The sequence below is a fragment of the Cheilinus undulatus genome, linkage group 11 (genome assembly GCF_018320785.1).
Source record: "Cheilinus undulatus linkage group 11, ASM1832078v1, whole genome shotgun sequence".
In the NCBI taxonomy this organism is placed as follows: Eukaryota; Metazoa; Chordata; class Actinopteri; order Labriformes; family Labridae; genus Cheilinus; species Cheilinus undulatus.
In genome coordinates this window covers 40,998,432-41,022,320 of record NC_054875.1, presented here as the reverse complement: position 1 = coordinate 41,022,320, position 23,889 = coordinate 40,998,432, and the positions used below count along the sequence as shown (strand labels likewise).

Here is a 23,889-nt window from a genome sequence, read left to right as displayed (position 1 = left end):
GTGTCGGTTGAATGAGCCGAAGCAGCACCCAGTCACAAGAAGTAAGATCCTCTTAGATTTTAAAAAATGATCTAAAAACTGACTGGGGAAATTATCTGTATGCTTTGCTGGGCCTGTCAGCTGTCTGTGTCAGCCACCAGAGAAACAATTACATTTATGCCATGGCAGGCATGCAGTTTAGAGCTAAAGAGTCTCTGTTTGATTTTCTCATTCTATATTTAACACTTTAGGTATCCTTATATCCCATTTTCTGAGTTATATGAAGTTATGTCTCCCGTTCATGAGACATCTTTGTTGTTAAGCTGCTGAAAACTCAATTTCCTGATGTTCCTCTTCAAAATAAAAGTCTTTCATGATGATGAGCATTGGAGGCTTTTACTGTGACAGACAGGGGAGGGAAAGACTGTGTCTATCTTTGGATAATTTAATTTGCTAAACTTAAGCGTTGTAATGCTGATAGACAGGAGAGATTAAACTGTTGCTGCTTTGAGAGACAATCTCAAGTGAAATATGGATTAAAACACATCTTCAGCAGGTAAAATGTATAATCCTGCACCGTCTTGTTCATTTGAAAAATAGACAACCACTCCAGCTATTAGCTGGTGAACTCTGGCTGGAGCACAGCTGCCTGGCCAGAGCAGAGAGACATTTCAAGACATTTTATGATATTTCTTATACTTCAACAAAAGACATGAATACAAATTTCAGTTCTATGCAATTTTTAACCAGCAAAGTTTATTTATATATAACAACAGTACAAAGTGAATCCTTGGCTTGCAAAATAGGTGTGCTTCATATTTACAATAGGTACACAATAATATATTATCATAACAAAACCAAAGCAAATAAAAAAAACAAGAGAACAACCTTTTTTAAATACTTTAAGTTTCTTACAATTTTCACAACACTTTTATAAAACAAGAAGAACAGACAGCCATTATTATTATCATCATCATCATCATCATCATCATTGCCAGTAAGTACTATTTTACAGAACTCCAGTGTCTACAAAGGGTTTGTTTACAATGTGTTTTAAATGGAAGGATACTCATTTTATACGTGATGATATTTTGACTTGAGAGTAATATATTGATGTGGATTTAAGTTCCCCTGTTTGATGCCATAAAACAAACAAAAATGCAGAATAAATGCTTTGTTTTATATAAAGGAATGACACATGCCAGTCAGAACCACAACACCATCTCTTCGGCAACACCTTAGAGCAAAAAAAGTGCACAAAGCATCTTCAATTAGCCGTCAGCTCGAGCTGAAATGAGGTTGTTATTATGAGCATCTATCCATATTTCACAAAACTGGCAGTCAAATGGGATTCTGCGCTGCAGAAAGAGTAAACAAACTTCTCTCTTCTCAGTTCAGAGTGAATTTAGATGTTCCCAGGAATGAGTGTACAGCATGGAAACAAGCTCTAACTAGTAACAAAAAATCTCTTTCACAAAAAATTTAAAAAAAAAAGGTGCATTCAGCTGTGATTTAAGACGTGTACAAATGGGCTTACGGGATGAATTGCAGTCAGACTAATGATGGAGTGAATCAATATGAAATAACAGGCAGAACTAAAGCGTGAATTAAAATGCATGCAAAAATCTCACATAAAACAAAAAGGAAACATCTTGATAGAAATGATCTCCGAGAGAAAAATCAAAGCCACTCGCTAACCAATTTGTGTGCCTCTGATTATGTTGTCACATTTCTGAATACAGGGGAGCTCATCTAGGAGTTGGAAAGACTCTATTAAACATACATTTCATCCCTTGCAAAAAGGAAAAAGGCATTTAGGTCCTGTTAAAATGATAAAAAGCATTACTCCATACAAGCAATGTGAGGTATGAGGAGGATACAATTCTATTCGCTGAAATTGGGAAGACACCTTAATCAAAAGGAAGAAGTTTTGTGTATGTACTGTTTATGTGTGCCATTGTGTACCTATAGATGTTAAATATGGGGCTAGTGAGTAAGAAGGTGTTTTTTCACATAAGGGGGGAAATAATCCAACTTCTCTCTCTCACTTCTGCCCCCACTGGTCAGACACAGTAACAGCGTGTCAATCATCACCTCATCCTACATTTCTCCTTGCCTGTTAGTTTGATGTTTTTTTTTTTTCTTTCCATCTCCTGATCACACTGTGCACACAACCAACCCAGATCAAAGAGCAGCTTCAAAGCCGGGGCAGGAAACTAGAGCTAAAGGGGTTCTCTCTCTCTCTCTTTCTACCTCTCCCTCTCTCCTCATTTCTCGACACTTCTCTTCAAACAGCTCAGGCGAGTCGAGCGCTGGAAGAGGAGATGTCTGCCTGAGCCCGGCCGTACCCTCTTCACCTTTCCTTTTTTACTTTATCTTGCTAAGACAGTTTGCAACAGAGCGGTGTAGCCAGGTATCAGTGAAAAACTGTTGGGGTCCAGAGCACGGAAAGGACTGCGCCCGAGTTGAGGACTAATAAGATCAGGAACACTAAGCAGGTGGGTATCTAAGGCCACAGAGAAAAGAAGCACCGTTCACTTACTACTGGTGTTTGTCATGCTTTCAACAACACAATTGCAGTATACTGTGCAAACCTTTAAAACTACCTATTTTCAAGTACTTGATGTAAACAACAAGCGAAGATGTATCTCGGAAGAAAATGAAACCATCTTTCCAGAGGACGGGATCTACAGTTTGTTGCCATCCAGCTAGAAGGTTGGAAGGTTACATCAGCCTTTTAGCTTGTGACGTTTTGGTTTTAAGTCAGGAGACACACAATATGAAACATATTCGTCAATGTGTTTTTATGATTTCTTTCCTCCTGCTTTTTGTTCGTACCTTTCATGAGTTTCAAAACCAGCCATTCCAGCTATGTAAGCCTCAACTTGACCCAGCTCTGCACCGAAAATGAGAGCTTTGCTCCCTCTGTAAAGCATAAACCGATATTTTGACACATTAAGTGAACAGTTTGAAACAACAGTAACTTTTGGCACTTGGTCAAAGTAGACCCACGCAGACAGGCTTCTTATTAAGTTTGCAAGAAAATGGGTGGTGGTCAACTGGCCAACTGATACTGGCATTACTCATTGGCACTTGATGAAATCAAGGATGGACCCTTAGAAGACCTCTAAAGTGTGATAGCATGCATGTTAGGTAGACATAAAGTTGTTCCCAAAGAAAAACATTAGTAAAGGTGTGTGGTGTTTAACCTACAGAAACCTATTCAGCATTTTCACACGGTGGTCATTTTCCTTTGCCAACAAAGTAACGGTAGAAAGCAACAACAGCTAAGGTTAGCATTTAGCTGAATAAAGTCAATATTTTATAAGCTAAACTGAACCTACATTTAACCTAGGAATTAGCATTCAGCCACTTTAAACTACTAATTCTGTTAGCTTAAAATCAGAAAAATGTAAACATTTCGCCACTTTGTAGTTAGCAGGTGTGTTAGCTTCAAAGTAGCTGAATGTTGGCATTCAGCTACTTTGAAGCTACAAATTCTGCTAGCTTAAAGTAGCAAAATATTAGCAATCAGCCACTCTGAAGCTACAAGTTTTGTTTGCTTAAAAGTAGCTAAATGCTAAATTTCAGTCACTTTAAAGCTCAAAAGACGCTAAAATTCAGCCATTTTGTAGGTAGCAGTTATGTTAGCTTAAAAGTAGCTAAATGCTGACATTTGACCACTTTATAGCTACCATCTTTATAAGCTTGAGAGAAGTTAAAGGTGAGCATTCATTCACTTTATGGCTACCAGTTATGTTAGCTTTAAAGTAGATATATTTTGGAATTTAGCCACTTTGAAACTACAAATTTTATTAGCTTAAAGTAGCTAACTGGTATCAGCTACTTTGTAGCCTTTAGTAAACCAGATAAATTTATTTTATTTAGTTATTTAACCTTTATTTAACCAGATAAAAAACCCATTGAGACTGAAATCTCTTTCACAAGGGTGACCTGGCCAAGAGGTCAGCAGCACACGTCATAATAAATAATACATATACATATAAATGTTAGCATTCAGCAACTTTGCTGCTAACTGTATTTGCTAAAGAGTAATACTCACTGTATTTGGAGTGTATTTAGACATTCAGCCTTTGACTCCAATAGCTAATGGTATGATATGTATTAGTAAGAAAGTACTTCAATAATAATTGCAGCAAATTAACAACCAAAATTTTAAAATTAGCCGTTTCCTGGTGGTTACAATTTGGTTAATTTTTCTCCATATTAAATGTGACTTGATGCCTCTCTTGATTTTAATGCTCTCTGTTTATCATTGAACCAATCAAGAAGTAAATAAATACAAATATTAGCATTCAGTCGTTTCCAGCTAATAGTTTTATTAGCTTAGAAATAGCTAAATATTAGCATGGGGCCACCATGCAGCTAGCACATTTGCTACAGCTTTTCTAACAGAAAAGTTGATAAAAGCAAAAAAGTTTTTACAGAAACAAATGCTAGTAATTAAGTATTACTATGACAATATTTCCAATTTTACTGTTTTCATGGCTGGATTTGGTCATGTTTCCTTTACATTTACAGTTTATTGATGCTTGAAATCAACATTTAGCCGCATTGAGTGAAGAGGGTAGCCGCACGTGGCCCACGCCTGTTGCCCACCCTTGAGCTTAAGAGTCACTGAAAGTTGACATCATCTCATATACTGGGTGGGAAAAAGTTAGCATTTCATAGCTATTTCATAGCTTACATTGCTAGTTAAATGATAATTTTAACCAGAAAGCAGCTTAATGATAAAGTTAGCTGTCTTCTGGTTGTAGCCTATGGAAGCCCTTGGTAGACAAACATCAACACAAGTCAGGTTTCTCTGCTTTTACAGGACAAGTTGACTTATTTTTTGCTATCTTGAGATAAAACACTGCTTTCCAGTGTTACCATGTTATTTTTCTCAAGAGAATGGCTAAGATTGACATGATACAACAGGGAAAGAAGCACTGATAACTCGAAATAGACATAAATTAGTTAAGATCTTCAGAAAATAGCTTTACTTGTTATTGCATTAAATGTGTGAATAGATGTCTCCTTAGGGCTTCTGCATCAAATACACTATAAAATAATTTGTTTTGACATTGGCTTGATGTCATTCTCAGTTAAATATTAGTCATGAAGAGGGGAAATCAGTGAGATTACCCACACGTATATGACTTAGTGGGACAGTACATTATCACCCTAAGGGTAAAGACAGAGGAGAATGGCCACCATGTGAACATGTTTCATTGCTGCTGGCTGTCTCTAGCTGTACATACTGTGCTGTATGAGAAGCAATGCTAGCCACACTGAGGGTAAATAATGTTTGGGAAGCGGTCGGATGGTTCGGGGCCAGGACGGACAAATGGAGTTGTTCAATTGACGAGCTACTGCAAATATCTATGGAGCTCAGTTCAACTGAGCCCCTTTCTGTTTGCAAAACTCAAATAGACATACAAACAAACAAACAAATAAAACATTTGTACATTCACATACACTGATTGGCAACTGGTACATACATAGATGACCTAACTGCTGGAAAAAGCCTTGGACACCAGAGTGATGCTGATTTTAAGGTCATCTCCTAAATACACTTCATCTCCGTCATCCTCAGGTTTAGGTGCAAGCATGCTGGCTGAACCGTGACCACCGCAAGTGTTCACTCTTCCATGATGAACACACAGTTTCATGTTTCCTGTACACTTCTGATTGGATAAAGAGCATTAGTGTTGTGTGAAGCATCAGTCCGAGGAGGGGTGGCGTGAGAGAAGACGTAGACCATGGCCTGTTTGTGACACACCACCTCTGATGAGTGTTTACACTCTTTATGTCTTTATACAACATGTATGGGATCCTGTGTGGCATATTTCAACTGCAACTGATAATATTCAAATGTACAGGTACAAAAATAAAAATCTGAATGCGAAATCAGCTGTCCAGCTTGAGATCTGCTCTTCTGGGTCTTGACTTGTGTCCGTTTCACACTCAGAAGTGAGTCGAGAATAAAATCTGTCTCTCCATTTGCTCAGGGAGTCTTTTTCTGCACGACACTCATGCACACGCACACCCACGCACAACATACAATTTCCTGTCAAACTGGGAGAAAATATCCTTTGAGAAAAAGAAACAAAAAATAAATAAATACAAGCCATGTTGATGCCTTCTCTGCTGATGTTCCTCCCTCACGCCATTATCAGCTCCGGCTGCAGGGCCTCGTATATTATTAGTCTGTGGGCTCAGAGCTGGTGCCATCATGGGAGGAGTGGGAGAAATACAAACTAAAGCAGTTGAAGTCCGTCCGGCTGTGGATACAGAGAGGTCCCAGGTCTGGCTCATGGTTCAAGCTAGCTCCCATGATGAGAGGTAAGTAATGCCGGACCATATTTTTGAGTGGTCCTAAGAGATTATGGTCCCTTCTCTTTCACTCTCAGCTCTCGAAGGACATGGCAGAGATGAGCTGATCCACCTTGTAGGCTAACCGCTGCTTCCTCGCCTGTTCGTCCTGCTCCAGGGCCGCTGTGATCTGTGAAGAAGACAAAAATGTGGTCGAATACTGGGAATTAAAAACAAACTGTTTCCTTGTGTTTGCTTGTACAACTGCATCTGATAACTAAAGGAAATAATTTATTAAGGCCTGCTTAAGGAGCTGCTTTGATACCAAGGACAGGAGAGCTTCTCATGCTGCTTAAAATAGGTCAGAATATCTGCGAGTTTCCCAGTCAATGCTTCCACCGAAGCTGACAAACATGCTCATAGCTAGAAATGTGTTGGCAGAAAACTTTTACATTCGAAATATGCATATAAGCTGGCTCAACTTAAATGCACCAAATACTTCAGAATTCTGCTTCAACATTATTCAACTTGGATTTCTTACAGTGCACAAGAATGCTATTTTATCTTTATGACACTGAGAATGCATATTTGCAAAAACACACAGAAAAACCAAGGATTAATTGCAATAAAAATGAATTTTATGGAAACAAGCAATGCTTTTTTTATCCATCATATGTAAAGTTTAACTGTTCAATGGATTCTTGAGTATTATGGTCATCCTCTCATAACATTTTAATCCAGTCAGAAGCTAAAGCCAGCTATCAGCTACCCTTAATCAGTGGTAATTTATGAGTAAAGACAGATGCTTTTTGGATTAATTCTTGATTTAGGACATGCTAAGTGCACAGCTAACGTGTAAGCTAATACAGACTCTATACTAAATGCATCGCACCTCTTATCCTTATGACAGTTAGGAGCAAAAATAATGCATACCATCATTTTATCCAAGCCTAAAATAAAACAGAACTAGGTATGAAATTGTGATACAAAATAATTTTGGCTATGCCCAAAACTGAGAGATTTCTGGCTATCTTATATTCACTATTTCTCCTAATATGTCAGGATTTTTCATTGAGCCTCTTGCCATGAGAGCAACATTTGGAACAGTCCCATAACATCCTAACCTCAATCCATGATAGCATTTGCGGCGTTCCTGGCAAGAAGACTAATACGACTCAAATAGAAAGACAGATTTTCTCCAGATTTCAGCTCATGGATTAGAGACGGCAAACGTCATACAGCCACAGAATAATATTGGAAGCTGCAACTTTTACCCCATTTGGCAACAAGTCCTAAACCAGGTTGAAAACATGGACTCCTTAGACCAGTGGTTCTCAACTAGTGGGTTGGGTCCCAAAAGTGGGTCACAAAGCTCTTTCTAGTGGGTCGGGAATGTGTGCCGGGGGAAACAGTCATTTCATACATGTATATTTGTTAGGGTTTCCTATGATTACGAGTGAAAGTTTTCTCAAGATTTCTCCCTTTTTATCTCCCTTTTGTTTAGAAATGAATCTGGTTCATCCAAGATAACATGGAACTCTTAGAGAAATTACCAAACTCCCATGCTATCTTGGGAAAATACAGTTAAATAAGATGCACACATGCAAGTCTTCTGTAATGATGTGCTTTTCACTGTGTTTGTTTTGTCCCTTCTCCCTTGTTCAACATGTTTTTATTTTTTACTTAGGGTGCTCTTTTGTCTTCATGGTGTAATGGTAGCCAAGAATAGTGCTTAACCAAAATTCATGAAATAAATGAAGATTTTCTTTCAAATTTGGGTCGTGATATCTCTTAAGGAGGAGGTGTTGGGTCCTGATGCCTGACCAGTTGAGAGTTACTGCCTCCAATAATTAAGATATACACTAGCTGTTCTTTGTTCCATCTAATATGTGTGTCTATACTTCTTCCCATTATCTATACTACTTATCCCATTCAGGGTTGCAGGAGGCTAAAGCCAATCCCAGCTGTTATTGAGTGAGAACTTGGGTACAAGGTTTTGGTAACAGCCACTTTAATTTTAGTGCTGGACTGCAGTGATGTTTTGTGCTGAAAGCTAAAGCTGTTAGATAAGAATGAATGTATATTTTTTTATAGTGTACCAGTATCAGACAACACTAAAGTCTGAGTATAGGAAACAGAACAGGGAATTGGAAAAAAGGTATCAGAATATCTCTGGAGAACAGCCCGCTCTCCTTGGTTTCTATATGGACGTCACATGAAAGAATAATAAGAGAGTTACATCACTGCCTTTGTCTGTGACAACACCAAGGAATATTTGTGTATTAGCCTTTCCCTTTTTATCTTCGAAGCCCGTTTCTTGTAAATTTGGCATTTGTCAAAGAGGTTCAAAAGGGATTCAGACAGGCTCTCCTCTCGGCTCTCTCATCTAGTGTCTGCCTTGTCAGGATGAATCTCTGTCAGGGTGACACCAACACACATGGCAAAGGCCTTTAATGTGAATATAAAGCAGGGAAAATATATTACAATATGGGCCACGTCTTTATCACCTTTGATATGCATCTCTATATCCCAGCACTGCAGCCTTTATTCCAGTGCATTGTTTCTGGTTTGGGTACCTGTTTTCCACTACAGATTAATCCAACATTGCACCACAGTAGGAACACAGTGTTGGACTGAATAATTGATGATTCAAAAAGAATTATTAATTGACCACTCTTATGCAATGTGACATTTAAAATATTCCGTGGGAAGAGATAAATAATAAAAGGTTTTGAGGACAAAAGTGTCACCTAAAAACAACACGTTTAAGATTACGCAAGTCCCTTTCTTTCTCCTTTTAGATATTTGATTTATCCATTTATATGCATGCAGGTTGATCTGAGGCCAGGTTACACATACAAATCCCTACCCTTTTTTACATGCTTCATTTTCATGTTTATAGCCTAACTGCTACTGTTTGTTCTGATGTGCTCTATTTGCCTTTGTGGTTAAACTTGGTTTTATAAAGTAAAGAAAACTGAATTGAAAAAAAAACAAAAACAAAAAACAATGTGCTTTCAATATGTTCTGCAGCACTGCAACTGACAGGAATGCCATTTACATTAGGATCTTACTTAAACTTTAAACCCCCTAACCTCAGCTTGTAACTGTTTTACATCAAGTGTAGCTTTTCTTGTATTAAATTTTAATCTCATTATCCTACTATTATTAGCATCAGTAAATGTATTAAATCATACGTCTTCAAATCAGTCTCTAATCTGCATTTTTAAAGGTGGCTTTGTCTTACCTTTAATTGCTTAGAAAACATTTAAATATTCTATTAGTCTGACTCATCTAGATGATGCAGTGGAAGACTGATTTACTTTTGCAAGCATACATCTTAACTGGACCTAAACTGGATTCTGAGCATGCTCTACCGCCTCCTTGCCAGGGTTCTGTCCCAGAAGTTGGACAGCACAAATGTAAAACAGAAAAATTCATGTCTTTGTCTGTCTTGGGATATCATCACGAGCTAGGGGGATTCTTAAATGACAAAAGTAAAGTGAAAAATAATCTACAGAGATGTGAAAATGTTCGTGTTTTGCCATTTGACATATATCCAGTTAGCTGCTAGCGATAAAAATAGCATCTCTCCTGATCTTTTCTGCCCTTAATTCATCTATTACAGTCTACTACAAAGGACAAAAACCATTTGCAAACAAATAATTCGCTCTACAGAGAGGTTGCTTGGCTGCAACCAACCATCTTTCCATGACCTGTACCCCTCCAGGGCGCAGAGGCAGGCAGGTAAAAATGTAGCTGACCCCCCTCACCCTGGACACGGACTTTAGGCCTCATGAACAGTACTCTGGCCCTCCCATTGCAGACTCACTCAGAATCCCAGAATCAGTAGACGAAAACCATGCATACCTATATGGACTTTATGTGTGTTTTCAGAATCTATCTCTCTTTTTCTGGCTCTCCTTCTTCATTTTTTCTGTTTCTCCATCTTCTCTCTTTATCTGCATGTCCCTCTATCCCTTTACAGCCCCAACACAGCTTCAACAGATGGCTGCTAAACTTGAATCTGGTTCTACTTGAGGTTCTGCCTGGTAAAAGGAAGTTTTAAATGTTGCTTAGAGCTGAGCTCGTGATAGATTTACGTTAGTTGCAAGTGATCCATCCCATGTTCATGTGTGAATCGCTGCCATCTGGTAAAAGTTTCAGTGATCCCTTCTGTAGACTGAGCAGGTTTCAAAGATCTTATATTGCAGATTCTTTAATATGAGAATGACAAAACCCATTCAATACAGCAATTACATCCAATTTGCAATATGAGTACAAACCATCAGAATTAGATATCTTTAAAGAATTTTTCAGCCCTTGGTTAGGAACAAAAGAGAGTTCAGGCATAATCGCATATTAAATCCTAGTTGCAATATTGAAGAAAAAAATGGCAATTAGATTATTTTCCAAAATCGTTCAGTGACTATAAAGTTAATCCTGAATCTTGTATCTTGAACTCGCTTAAATGGGCATATCACCCCTTCCTTAGACAGCCATACTTCTGTCAATGAACTAGTTTTCCCTCAGTGTTTGTATACCGGGCCAAGGAAAGTTGAATATCCTTATCAAACTATAACTGTAGCATGCATTTAAATGTACTGATTATAAATGAGATTTACGCCTCAGTGAATCTTTGAAGTATAAATGTTGAAAGGCAAAAGATTTAAGGGGTTTTGTTTCAGTGAACTGTAGGTTTTTTTTAAGCCCTTGGTGCAGCAGTAGCTGAAAACATGTCAGCAATATTCTTCTTCTTCTCTTTTATTGCATAGCATGGCAAACCTTTGTTTGCAGCCTGTCCTGTTGCAGAACACACTATCTGTCTGCCCACCTACCATCTTCCTCTCATCTGCTTAAGTGCTCTTAAAGCCTGGCAGCTACAGGCAGAGCGCTTCCTCCTCTTCATCGTAGCCCGATAGCGATCTATTATTAATCTGCTGCACTGTATGCAGGTGCAGCTCCCACTGCCATCTCCCAAATCCATTTAAGTAGGCTGCAGCTCGGGCCCGGTTAGCCTGACACCAGCCCTTTGTGAAGGGGCTGAGTAAGAATGAGCAATGGTGCTAGGATGTTATTTTTTTTTTTATGCAAAGCACTTTGGGAGATGGCGGATACTGCAGGAGTGATGGGGTACATGTGTAGAGTGCATGTGCGTAAAATTACAGTGTTTTGCATATGTCTAAATGCATGTGTGCATCAGGAGGCTACAACTGCAGAGGCAGCAGAAGGGAGTGTAAGATTCATGGGTAGTGGAGGGGGAAGCTGACTGGATAATGGGGGAAAAGAGGAGGAATGTAAAGGAAAGAGGAAGAGAGAGAGAGAGAGAGAGATAGTGTGGTACAACATAAAGGTCAGGCTAATGCTTCCCAGAGGAGGAGCTGACATTAGAAGCAGAATGTCTCCATAAATGCGTCCTCCTCCCCTATCTTCCTCCCTCCTTTTTACGCTTTCTGTGATCTGACAGTGTGTTGCCCATGAGAGCGCCATATAACAGATAGCCCACTCTAACTCAACACAGGCGAAAGGACAGCGCAGCATGCTGAGAGCTTGTAGATATTCACTTTCTGCTGCACGGATGAGACGCACTGTCTTGTTAAGCTCAGGTCTCAGCAGGCCTCTGGGCTTTAGGGAAGTCTACTGACGACTCTGAGCTGACCTCACTAACCTTTGACACTCATGAACAGTCTGGGAACACAGAGGGCAACATACACCAGGGTTAAAGTGAACGGAAATCTGTGAAACGCCTTTTTTGTTCAATTTGAGCTCTCGATCTGCTTGTAATTAGCGGATGATTTAGTAAGGCGGCAGCTCATTACGCAATCAGTGCCTGGGACTGCCCTCCAGGTGAAAACTAAAGGTGGAGGAAGTCAGTATGAAGAACAGGGGAAGGGGAAGGGTTTGTCTGAGATCATCACGCTCTGGAAATGAATTACACTTCACAGAAACAGAGGACTTTAATATAGGGCAGAGTCCAACTTTACGTAAGCACTGATGTCACGATAAATTCAATTAAAAGCTATTTCTATGATCTTTCTACACTGGCAAAGAGACCAGCTTTTACCTTCACATACACTTTGGGGGCTGCTTTATTTCAAATACACTAATAAAAAAAGAAATATTTTGGTCTAATTAACATATCATTGTTTTAACTTTTTAATTTTCCTCTAAAATATAGGTCATTTAAGCTTTCATGAGATCAGTCCTTATCACCTATGCTGCAGCCAGCCACAAAAGGGCAATTAAGATATTTTGGCTTCATATTTTTAGCGCTGTCATGTTATCCATCTCTGGGTTTTTTAATTCTTGTACGTTGTGTCTGGATTGGTGCAAAAAATGTGCAGTAAACCAGGTTTTTACTTTGATTCTCAGGCAGGGAAACTGCACACTCAAAGAGCCTGAAGTGGAAAGTTGACATGAAAAACAGCAGCTTTGATCCAGAACCCACTGATAAGCATGTGTTTATCATGCCACCTTTTAGAAATGCTATGCCCATGTGTGGACCTGCCTATAGAAATGGCTGGACCCTTGACAGATCTAGTAAACTGGTCCTTTACTAATATCCCGAATACACATGAATGTTGGATTTTCAGTGTTTGTGCTAGCCTCCTGGCTAATATTCACCCCTTTAGCCTTACTCAGATCAGCTGTAGCTCATCCGATCATCAGAGATTTGGTTTATGTCAATTACTATTCGAATCACTGTCTGTGTACATGGACATAAAGTCATTTTCTTTTTCTCAAAAATCACTTTGGTGTAAGTTAGTAACAGAGAGTTTTCAGTCTAACTTGGGAGAACAGCCGAAAAAGGAATTGCTTGGAGTGCATGATGTAAACTCATTTTGAAATAAGGAAAGACAGCAAGGGGACAAGGAGGCGTGCAGCTATAGCGGTGTTTGTATACAAAACAGGCAGTCTGTTTCTCCAATGGGATTCCCAAAAACTTCACTGAAAATAATAGTGGAGGTTTAAACTCACAGGGGCATCAGTTCTGATTAAACTGGATCTCGCTCCAGAGGAAAACTATTTTAAGGTACATATCATCTAAAACACTTGACTCCTCACACTTTAATATTACTATGCCTTTTCTGAAGTAATAGAGTATTTTACCATCATGAACTCCTTGTGTGTATTGACACAGGTTTAACAAAATCACTACAGCTACAAATGCTGGGATGGCAGTCCTCAAAAACAAGTCACTTACAGTACAGTCAACAAAAAACATAGGTGGCAACAGACACTAAACTACATGATGCAGTGAATGCTTCAGATAAAAACAAACCAGCATCCAGAGAAAGTTTATCTACACCTGGAACGGCTTACATACAGGATAATTTTGGGTTTCTTCAAACACCAGAAAGTCAAGAGCTGAAAATGAGAAATACAACGTGCTAGCTGGGCAAAAACAAGGTAAAAGACTGCAGCAACACAGCCAACCTCCAGCTACACATGACAAGACAACAGACAGGGTTCCTACACAATAATACATTTTTTTTGAGACCTCTTTAAGACCTGATTTGAGAAAGATGTACACCGTTTTTTTTAAATTGTGAACATCAAAAAGGAAAAGCATGTAAGATTTCTCCCCCCTTCTGACAGAGCTGAATTGTCTAGTTAAATGCACTGTTAATGAAATATCAATTGATACAGGACAAAAGATTTTTGGTCATAAACACCCAAAATTGATTATTTTCGGCTAATTTAATGCATCTTTTTTGTTAATATACTGCACAGAGATAACTTTCATGACATTCACAATAAGAATGTGCTCCAAAAAGAGGATTAAAATTGAATAAATGCAGGCAGAAAAAAAATAGACTGGACAAAGACATGTCTAAGTCAGTGCCTTCGAAAATCTAAGACCACTCACTAGTAAAAAGAAGTCTATTTATGGCCTCAAAATAAAAAAAGTCCAATTTAAGACAATTTTAAGGATGTGTACTTGAGGGCGGTCTTGGTTTCGAGACTGGTCTCAAGACCCCATTTTGAATATCTTGGTCTTGTCTTGGAATTGAGACATTTCTTGTCATGGTCTCGGACTGGCTGGACTCGGGATATTCCATCGAGGGCGGTCAAGACCACTGCTGATGTGCTATTCTTTGACATCATAAATGTGATGATAAGGAGAAGCCCTGGCTAAAACAACAAATAGCTTCAATTCATGTGTTGGCTTGTCTCGGTCTTAATTCCCAAAAGTCTTGGTCTCATCTGGGCCTCGGTGAAGTGTGGTCTCAGGCATGCCTTTGTCTTGAAAAGTGTGTTCTTGACTACAACAATACAGTTTGTATCATCCCAACCAACACTGAGAGACACTGTAAAAACCATGTCTAAATGCTGTCTTCTGAGTAAATGCTTCTTACATGTAAATGCATGTCATAATCAGAGCAAATTTGGTATCCATGTGAACAGTGCCTTAGGAACTCCCAATAAGATTGACTTCAATCAGACAGAAGAAATATTGCACATAAAATCATATATAATACCTCTGCAGGGTGCATCTAAACTATTCCTGTAAGTTGAAGGAAAGCATCACTCACCTCTTCACTGTACTTGCTGACGTAAGAGTAGATCTCATTGAGAGCGCTGAGCATGTTGAACTCCGTAGAGTGGAGTCTGGCCTGCTCTGCCAAATAAGCGTTCATGTCTTGGTCGCTAATGGCTGGCAGCCGATTGATGTCGGCGTAGTACCTGAAGGAGGTAGACGGGGAGGCAACACTTGGCATCAATTTCAGTGACTTACTAAGTCGATGAAACAGTCCAACTGAGACCTAGTAAATTCTTCTTTTTAAAGGCATAATATCACTTTCGCTAACAATGAGTGCCTGATAAGAGTCACTCACTGGAGGCTTTTACTGAATAAAACTGACAATTGTAGGCAAGAAGAAAGAGAATTATGAATCAATTTCCCCAAAGATCCCAGTTTTTATTGTAAGAGGATACAAAAAGAAATGACGGCGGGGATCAGAATGGTGTATAGCTCTTACCTCTCTACCCAGCTCTTGTAATTGGGGATATCTTTAGCGTAGAGCAGCTTATTGGATGGGGAGTCTTTGCCCAGGCGGTGCTCTGAAGTGGAGCAAGAATCCATGAAAGTCTGAGCTACTACAGACAGACAAGCGTCCGTGATGCTGCTCTTATGGATGTCAAACACAAACTGCGGGTTCTTGATCACATTCACCCAGAAACGCAGCGGAAGGCTGGGAGACAGAGACAAAGGGAATGAGTAAGCATCTCTCATGGTTAATGAATACTCCAGCTGAGCTTTACATGACGCAACCTAAAAATAGACTCATCATGTCACGTTTGGGCAGCTAAGACATCATCTAAGGGCATGGTTTTTGTGATTTTGATGTGAAGTCTCTGAAAAAAGTCTCACCAGTTGCTTTTCCACGTGTGACGTACGTCTGTGTCATGGATTCCATGTTTGTCTGCCTGCTCGTCCAGGAAGTCAAACATGTATTTGATGGCGATGGGAAGTGTGCTCCCTCGGTGAACTGTACTGAACAGCGTCTCAAACAGATCGTCCACAAATTTCTGTAGTGTACCCTGAAAGAAAAGAACACAAAGCAGTTAGAAAGTCAGGATAAAAGACAGACAATAATTGACCGAAGAAAGGGATCCCTAATCTAACAGATTAGAGCATGCTGACTTATAGAATCTATCAATGTACCTTGGTGGCTAGTAGCCTGGTCAGATAAATCTCAGAGACCATCTTGCTGCCTCGGTCTCCCTCCTTTTGGTCTCCATGTTCATGGTTCTTCACCAGATGCCATACCTTCACACCACTTTCTAGATCAGGTGTGATCATGGGGGCACGGGAACGCAGGCTGTCAGGACTGCCCGTGTATCGGAATGAAGAGTCTGTCCAGGAAAGAAAATGAGGGTTAAGAGAATTATCAGCAAGACTAATGGACTTTAAGAACACTAAACTTTTGAAAGAGACACTCACAAGCTCTGTACCCTCACAAGCAAACTTTAAAGGTATCATTTGTGTATTTCAAAACTGGATATATCTTTAAGAAGTTACTTTCATTCATGAGAGTGAAGTAAAAGTCCATCTAGGTTTGTTGCTCTTAGCTCTATATTCACACTGCCAAGACTTTGAGCTTGTTTAGGTTTCACTGAGAGTCTCAAACATGATTCACACAGATATTTTTTCATGTAAACCCCTTCCTGTCCAATTGTTAGCCCAGCAAATGTAAAGGAAGAGAGACAGGACACAATACATGGAGACCCAACATGATAAAACAGACTTGAACTTCTATAGCACTTTGCTAGTCAGCTGACTACTTGTAACACCACAGGTCACATTCACACGCATTTCAGACCAGGTTGATGGGTTGTGCATGTTGCCTGCATCTCCCTGCTGTCACAGTCCTGTCTTCCATTACTGTGGTTATCTTCCCTGTGACATGTCCTACTGATGTGGAAACAGAAAGCTTCAGTAGCAGTTGATGTTAAGAGAATGACTTTATTACTATTCTACCACTGTAGATATAGCCAGCCAGCTAACTCGCTCTAAGCACGCTATTGGCTAATAACACTCATGGTGCCTTATCTAATCTGCTCTTGCCTGGCTACACTCTTCCACTCTTTCTCCAAGCTATTCTTGCAACCCTCCTCCACCCCAGCTTCTCCTTCATTATCTGAAGAGCAGGAACTTGTGATGATTCTGCTTAATGCATAAGCGCTAATTAATAACTGCTAAAAAAGGAATCATTTATAGCTGCAAATCGTGTGTGGTTTTTGACAAAGTCAAAGTTAATTGGGTTTCAGTGACTTGCCCAAGGAATACAGCCTACTTGGCCACAGCTGCCCCAAAGATTTCCCAAACAAAGAAAGGACTTTGTTTGGTCTAAAACGCTTAAAGAAATAATAACTGGATTGACTTTGTGCTGCATATCTGTATCTCGATCAGTCGTAGAAAAAGTCATTCTCAGTTGGAGTGCTGAGGAAAGAGAGGAGGAGGAGAGAAGCTGATGGAGACAGTCTTGGTTTGGGAGACTGGTGTGTAAGTGCTACATCTACTGGAAATTTACTCTGAAAGTCACATTATACCTTTAACTCTATTTCATTTCCTTTTAGCATCTCCTTACAAGTCTTTTCCGGCTCTATGTGATGTTAAGAAGGAGATTGCAGTGTTTGTATAATTTAATAGAAGGAAAGAGGACTGAAAAAGATGAGAAGTTGCGGCCCTTGCCATTACATTGATTATTCAAAGCTCTCTTGAAACTAGAAGTGTCGATGACTCACAAGGTGAGAGTAGAGAACATCTCACCCCGGGATAACTTGACTGCATAAAAAAGCCAGGTTTCTACTAAAGGACATGACTTTCAGTCCCTGCAGCCACTCAAGTGGCCTAAAGGTTCCTCCAGCTATTGTTGCCTTGTCAACCAAGGCCTAAAGACCCTTGAAGAGCTTTTGAATGAAACTGCTGGTGTCTGCAAAAGCCATGCTATTTTTCTCAGCATTAAGACCCGCTCTTATTCTATCCCTTGCACTCTGTCCTGTTTAAATAGTCAGCTTACCCGTGTATAATGTTGAAATAGGAAACCAATACTTCCTTGGAGAGTTGTAAATATTTAAAGATGAGTTGGCAACACATCCATAGGGTCAGACTACTTGCTGCTTTGCCAGTCTCTGAAATGCTGCGATTGCCTGACCGGTGAGAAAGAGTTAGCACTAAAAAGTCCCTTTTGAAAGCTCATTTCCTGGAAAATGGATCTTTTTGAAGAAAGAAATTCCATCTTATTGTAAAAGTTCAACCCCATGATCAAGGCATTTTTGTAGTCGAGAAAAAGTCAAGTGAACTTTATATCATCCCTTCTTTTGCCACCTTTGATGTCTTTATTTAGACCCCTGTCTCTGCATTGACAACACACTGAAAACCTGCAAAAATCCCATCATTTTAGGGACAGGTCTTCCATCTTTGATTTTTCTGATAATTGTTTGACTATCTCTTGTCATTTCCTACATTCATCATTTCCCCTTCCTCCCTCTCCATATAATCCCTGCCTCACTGACTGACTGAGACATGGTTGCTGCTGGCTCCTCTTAAAAGCACTTGTAATTGGCTGTCCCCTGCCACATTATACCAGCGCCATGTTGAAAACGTCCCTGTCACACTCTAATCAATGCATCAAAAGATCTTTAATTTGCTAAGAACCGAAACGACCCTCCTTCATCCATACATCCTCATCGTCTCTGCTCTCGTGTTCCGGCCTCCTCGCTCAGCGCTCCTTCTCAATGATAGCAGTTTCACTTTCTCTAATTAGCCCAACATCTCCTCCTGGCAGACGGATCTCTGGAGGTTTTTAGGATCTGAGGATCTCAAGGAGGATCTCTCTGACCTGGTTTCAAAGGCCGAGCTGAACAACAAAGCTTTTCTGCTGATGATACAGCCACTTACACCTTTCAAATAAGACCGACCTGCACCTCCAGACTCAGCACAAGGAAGGAAGGTTTGGGCAAGGGGGAGTTGAATTTATGAACCTGGGTGCAACAATGGATTGAGGTCGCAAATCCAATCTTAATCAAGTCACTGTCTTTTACGGTTCAGCTATTTCCTCATCCCTTCAACCCTACCTTAATCCTCAAAGTTTTAACAAACCCCAAAACCAGACACAGCAAAGGAATTGAAGACATACATTTTTAAGTATCTCACAGATTATCTGTTTATCTTCAGATCAGAAATACTTTGCCTAAACCTCCCATGTTTCAGCAGCAAAGCCGTCCGTATGGGTATAAAAGGGAGAGCTTTATGGGGCCCAGCTGGACTGGGTACCCATGGAGGTTGGCAAAATCATGGTGAACTGTAAAGTTAAGCTGTGATAACCATGATTTATTTTTAACCTGAATAGTAACTAATGATATCAAAGCTACAAAACATGATTTTTATTTATTTATGCTGTAGGACAAATACAACCTTGATTAAACCATTTTCTTAAAACAAAACTACCTTGTTATTGGGAAAGTTAACAGTGTGGATGGAAACAGAGAACTAAACCATTTGGAAAGTAATGTTAGACTTCAAAGCTAGGCCCTGTTTTGCAAAAATGTCAGGATACCAGAAAATAAAACAGAAAAAAACTGAGACATCTTGAAGGAAAATAAATATTCAACACTGAAAAGAGGCAAAAAAAGGGGGAAAAGTGGCACAAAAATGGCCAAAAAGAAGCAAAAATTGGTAAAAACTGACAAAAGAATTGTCTTGACAATAATGAATAAAAATCAACTGTAGTGGGTGAAAAGTGGCAGAAACTGAATAGAAATACCAAAAAGAAATGGCAAAAAATGAGCATAAAGTGGCAAAAGAGAGAGACAATAAAGGGCAAAAAACTGCAAAAAAATGGGCTAATAGTAGCAAAAAGAGGCAAACAACATTAAAATGGGTTTAAGGTGGTTAAACAGTGGCCAAAATTTACTGAAAGTGGAAAAAATGGTTCAAAAGTTGCAAAAAGTTGGGAAAACAGTCCAAATGGGTTAGAAATGGCATAAAGAAGTAGCAAAACTGGCTGAAAAAAATGTTGAAAAGTGGTTAAAAAGCACAAATAAATAATTCATCAGGACTAGCTGACAACTTTTCAGCTCCAAAATGAGGTAGCTGTTAGCCAGGACGCTAGCACCAGTAAACGGATGGATGGAAATGCTTTTTCTTTAAATCTGAGATTCTTGGGACAATGAAATGTAAAAATAACATATTTTGTTGTTTAAAGCATATGGTATTGGAAAGTATCAAAATATGACACATTTTGACAACTTTCAAAGTAATGATGTCACACACCGCCAGGGGCGCCGAAAAGGGGAGAACAAGGAGAAGGATTCTAGGGGCCCATGATTGACAGGGGCCCCTAATACAGTTATAATACTGACAAAATAATATGACACTCAGTAATAAACGTACAATCACACATACATTTTATTTACAATGTACTGGTAACACTAAGTTTATTTGTTTTGGAAACATTTTTTAACGCCTGCCCCCCCTCTCTATTTATGTAAAATGGTTCAGTCCACCTGCTCCGTCAGACAGCCTGCAGAGCGCTAACTTTACACAGACAGCGAGTGGAGGCGGACACGGCAGGATGCCTCAAAAGTCAGGGAGTTAACAAAGACAAGAAAAAAAGCTCAGACAGGAGAAAGAAGTGAAGAGTGAGAGACAGTTTGTCACCCACTTCTTTCATAGGCAAGGTGAATCTGTTAGTGGGTCATGTGATGGAAAGTTCTGGAACATTAGCCTGTTGTCTATTCCTAACTTTGTACATACTTCATGAGCTAGCTCACTTTTCTCCCCATATTAGCTCATATTTCTGAAGAAAACTCTGGATTTATACATTTCACTGTTGTTTAGTTAAACTGACGCATGTTCTGAATAGACACGTCAAGAGCAGCAGCAGCAGCCGTCCGTCAGTCCCCCCCGACCCACCTGAACAAGCCCAAGTACCCCCTGAGGAAGGAGGTGAGCAGCTGTGTGTTAAATTAATCAATTATTATGGAGAAAAAACATTAAAGAATAAAAAATCATTCTGAAATAAAAAAGCCTAGTCTGTATTTATTTCAAAATGATTTTAATGGTTTAAAAAACATCAGCTATCTGTGAAATATAATGTTTGGTCAGTAGTTGAGACTCTCACCCCCTGCTTTGCAGTAGGAACAGAGAACATTTCTAGTGCGTGCAGACTGGGTGACTGCTCTCAATCCAATCAGAGAAATGTTTGCATTTTCTGGAAATCAGAGGGTTAAACAGCAACAACCAGATAGCCTCATATATGTATTTTTTCACCACAAATCTAATGCCATCAGCTGTGAGTCTACAGTTTTAGAGATAAATTAGACCTGCATGTGGGGCTACAAGAGGGAGACAGAGAGCAGTGGAGTACTGGTAGGAAAATCACATTTTCCTTTGTTATTTTTGGTCAAATCACTGCAAACACCATGAAGTTAAACAAAATGGTGAGGCCACCTGAAATGGTGATTATGATGCTATTACGAATGGTATTACATTATAGGAAATACTGAATAATGTGAGCCTTCTTTACTTGGTTTAACATCTGCTGCTGATTTTATTCATTATTATTATTACTATTCATTTATGTATTTTTATTGTTTGTTTGTTGCATCTTGTTCTATAGATGATAATGCTCAAATTACAATAAATCATAAAAGGCAATTGACCATTTTGTTTTTGATGGTGTTTTTTGCTAAGATTTTTTTGAGATTTTTATTTGTTTCTCCACAGATTATATTTGCATTTCATTTTGATGGAAGAGGTTATTTTGTATTTAAGCTTTGTATTTTCAGGTAATTAATTAAGAGAATTTTATGTTCAAGTATTTAAAGAAAGAGATGGGTTTTTGATGAGAGAGTATCAATTTTGCAGCAAATAATTGAATCTAAATGAATTTCATTGTATTTTCAGTGTGTCCCCTACCAATTAACTCCCATCATGTTGTTCTTTTCACAAATATGTAAATGATGGTCAAAAATATCATTAAAATGCATAGTTTTATGTAAAACAGTATCAAAATTTTCCAGCAGCTGGCTGTGGGGGGCCCAGTAAGATTTGTTTTCATGGGGCCCAAAATCCCTGGTGGCACCCCTGCACACCGCACCTCACAGACATGTATTTACACATTTAAATGTGACTTTGGAAGAAAAACAAACACGGAGGACAATCGAAATCTTCAGCTTGCTGTCCTAGTGTGCATTACACTTGAAGCAAAATTCAAAAGAACAAAAAAATACGGGTAAAATCCTGGCTGAGATGAAAGTAGAGTTGTTTGTGATGTTTCATTTAGTTCGTGACACTAACGTTTGTTGAGATGGGATGCTAAAGTTGACACAGACTGAAAGTTCCTGATGAGAGCTTTAAATAGCTCAGTGAAACAACTGAACAAAAATGTGTACATCAACACTTTACAGAGGGGAAAAACAAGTTGAAATTGGACATGTTAAGTGAATGCAATCTCCTTCACTGATTTGGAGAACTTCAGGCAACATGGATAAAAGTCCATCATCTTAGTTCATCCAGATACACTGATGCTGATACAACAGAACAAAGCTGATGTTCATTATTGCAGTATTTTTGATATACTTTATTTAGCTCAAGGGATATAAGTTTAAAAGTCTTCCAATAATGTTGTGAGGTTCAGTTAACTTTTCTGAGTAGAAGAAAGAAATGTCTCGCTGCTTTATAGTTTTATAATGTCATTACATTTCAAAGCCTGTTCTTTTTTTAAACTTCCCCTTCAGTAAAGGAGTTGAATCAGTACGTTTACTTTTATCGTATCTTCTTTGAAAGATATCTGCACTTGTACTGGAATGAAGTATGAGAACATGTACTCCTCCATCTCTGCTCAGACTAAATGGGGCCTTCTTGCTGCAGAGCCCAGCTCCTGGACACATCCAGGCTGCATGGGAAGCTGATTTTAAGGCGAGATCAGGGAGGGAGGGGGCGTCGGTGCCTGGGGCGCAAATTGAGTCAAGATGCTAAGTGTTGAACGGTAAATTGGTATGAATCCATCAGCAGGTGTCGAGGTGCAGCTGTGCCTGCTGTGCCAACCTATGATTGATGAGGGACGGGCACATGCCAGCCGAGGCTCTGCTTTCCATGCTGTGCACGTTCAGCGCCTGAACGCTTGTACACACGAGAGAAGAAGAAAGAGAAAAATAAGGAATGTAGAGCCTCTAAGCAGATCATTCCACTTCATGATGGATGAAAACATCCTCCATGAGCAAGATACCGGAGACTAATTCATGCAAAACTTTTAAAAGAATTGGCTTAATGCAGTGTAGTCCAAAGACGCAATTTTACTGGCTGTTTTTTCTTGTGTCTATCCCTATTTTTTCAGTTCAATCACTTAAGATAGTCATTTTTGACATGTTGATCCAGAGGTACCTGAACCTACTATAACCACTACTTGCTCTGAGAGAGAAGGCCGCTGTGAGCTCTTTGTGTTTAAAAGCCAGCGTTCCCTTTCTCTCCCCTGTCCTGATAATTGGCCGTGCTCACTTATCTGTCTCTGTTTGTGTGAAGTATCATTCACACAGAATAATTAGTAATCACAAGTCGCCTCGTGCTGCTGCGTGTGTCTGGAACGGGACCAAATTCGACACCCGACAGCACAAACTCAAAGCACATCTGACGCATGTGTGAGCTTGCATGCATGTACGTCTGCTCTGCACAGAATGCATCTTCGTTACAATAATATGACGGCTTTAAAGCAGAGTCTGTATCGCTCAATTTTCCCCTCCTCTCTTCTTCTTTTTCTATCTGTATTTTCTCCATTCTTCCACCATCCAACAGAGTTTGGACCTGAACTGAAAAGCAAACTGCTCCACGCTCAGTTGGAGAGAGAAAAAGGTTGGGAAAACAAAGCTGAAGCAAAAAGAACACCAGCATCAAACAGAGCTGACCACTGCTTTCTTCAAATGTGAAACCACCAATATAAAATATATCCTGATGTTAATATAAGTCAAAAGGAGCTACAAAAACGCATCTGTGTGGAATTAACTGTTGATTTACTGTTTAAATATGCCTGCGAATGCATTCATAATCCCATAATATACGATGTTTGGCATCCTGAAATCAAT

At 39.4% G+C, this 23,889-nt stretch overlaps 1 protein-coding gene across 1 annotated transcript in view; it reads right to left on the bottom strand.

Moving 5' to 3' along the window:
- Positions 1 to 755: 755 nt before the first annotated feature.
- Positions 756 to 23,889, bottom strand: part of plxna2 (plexin A2) — a 360,814-nt gene continuing 337,680 nt past the window's right edge. The window contains exons 28-32 of the mRNA XM_041799400.1: positions 15,968 to 16,158; positions 15,674 to 15,843; positions 15,282 to 15,494; positions 14,835 to 14,985; positions 756 to 6,487 (exon numbers count right to left, since the gene is read on the bottom strand). Coding sequence (XP_041655334.1) covers positions 6,392 to 6,487; positions 14,835 to 14,985; positions 15,282 to 15,494; positions 15,674 to 15,843; positions 15,968 to 16,158 — 821 coding nt within the window. The 3' untranslated portion in view covers positions 756 to 6,391. The remainder of the gene's footprint in view (positions 6,488 to 14,834; positions 14,986 to 15,281; positions 15,495 to 15,673; positions 15,844 to 15,967; positions 16,159 to 23,889) is intronic.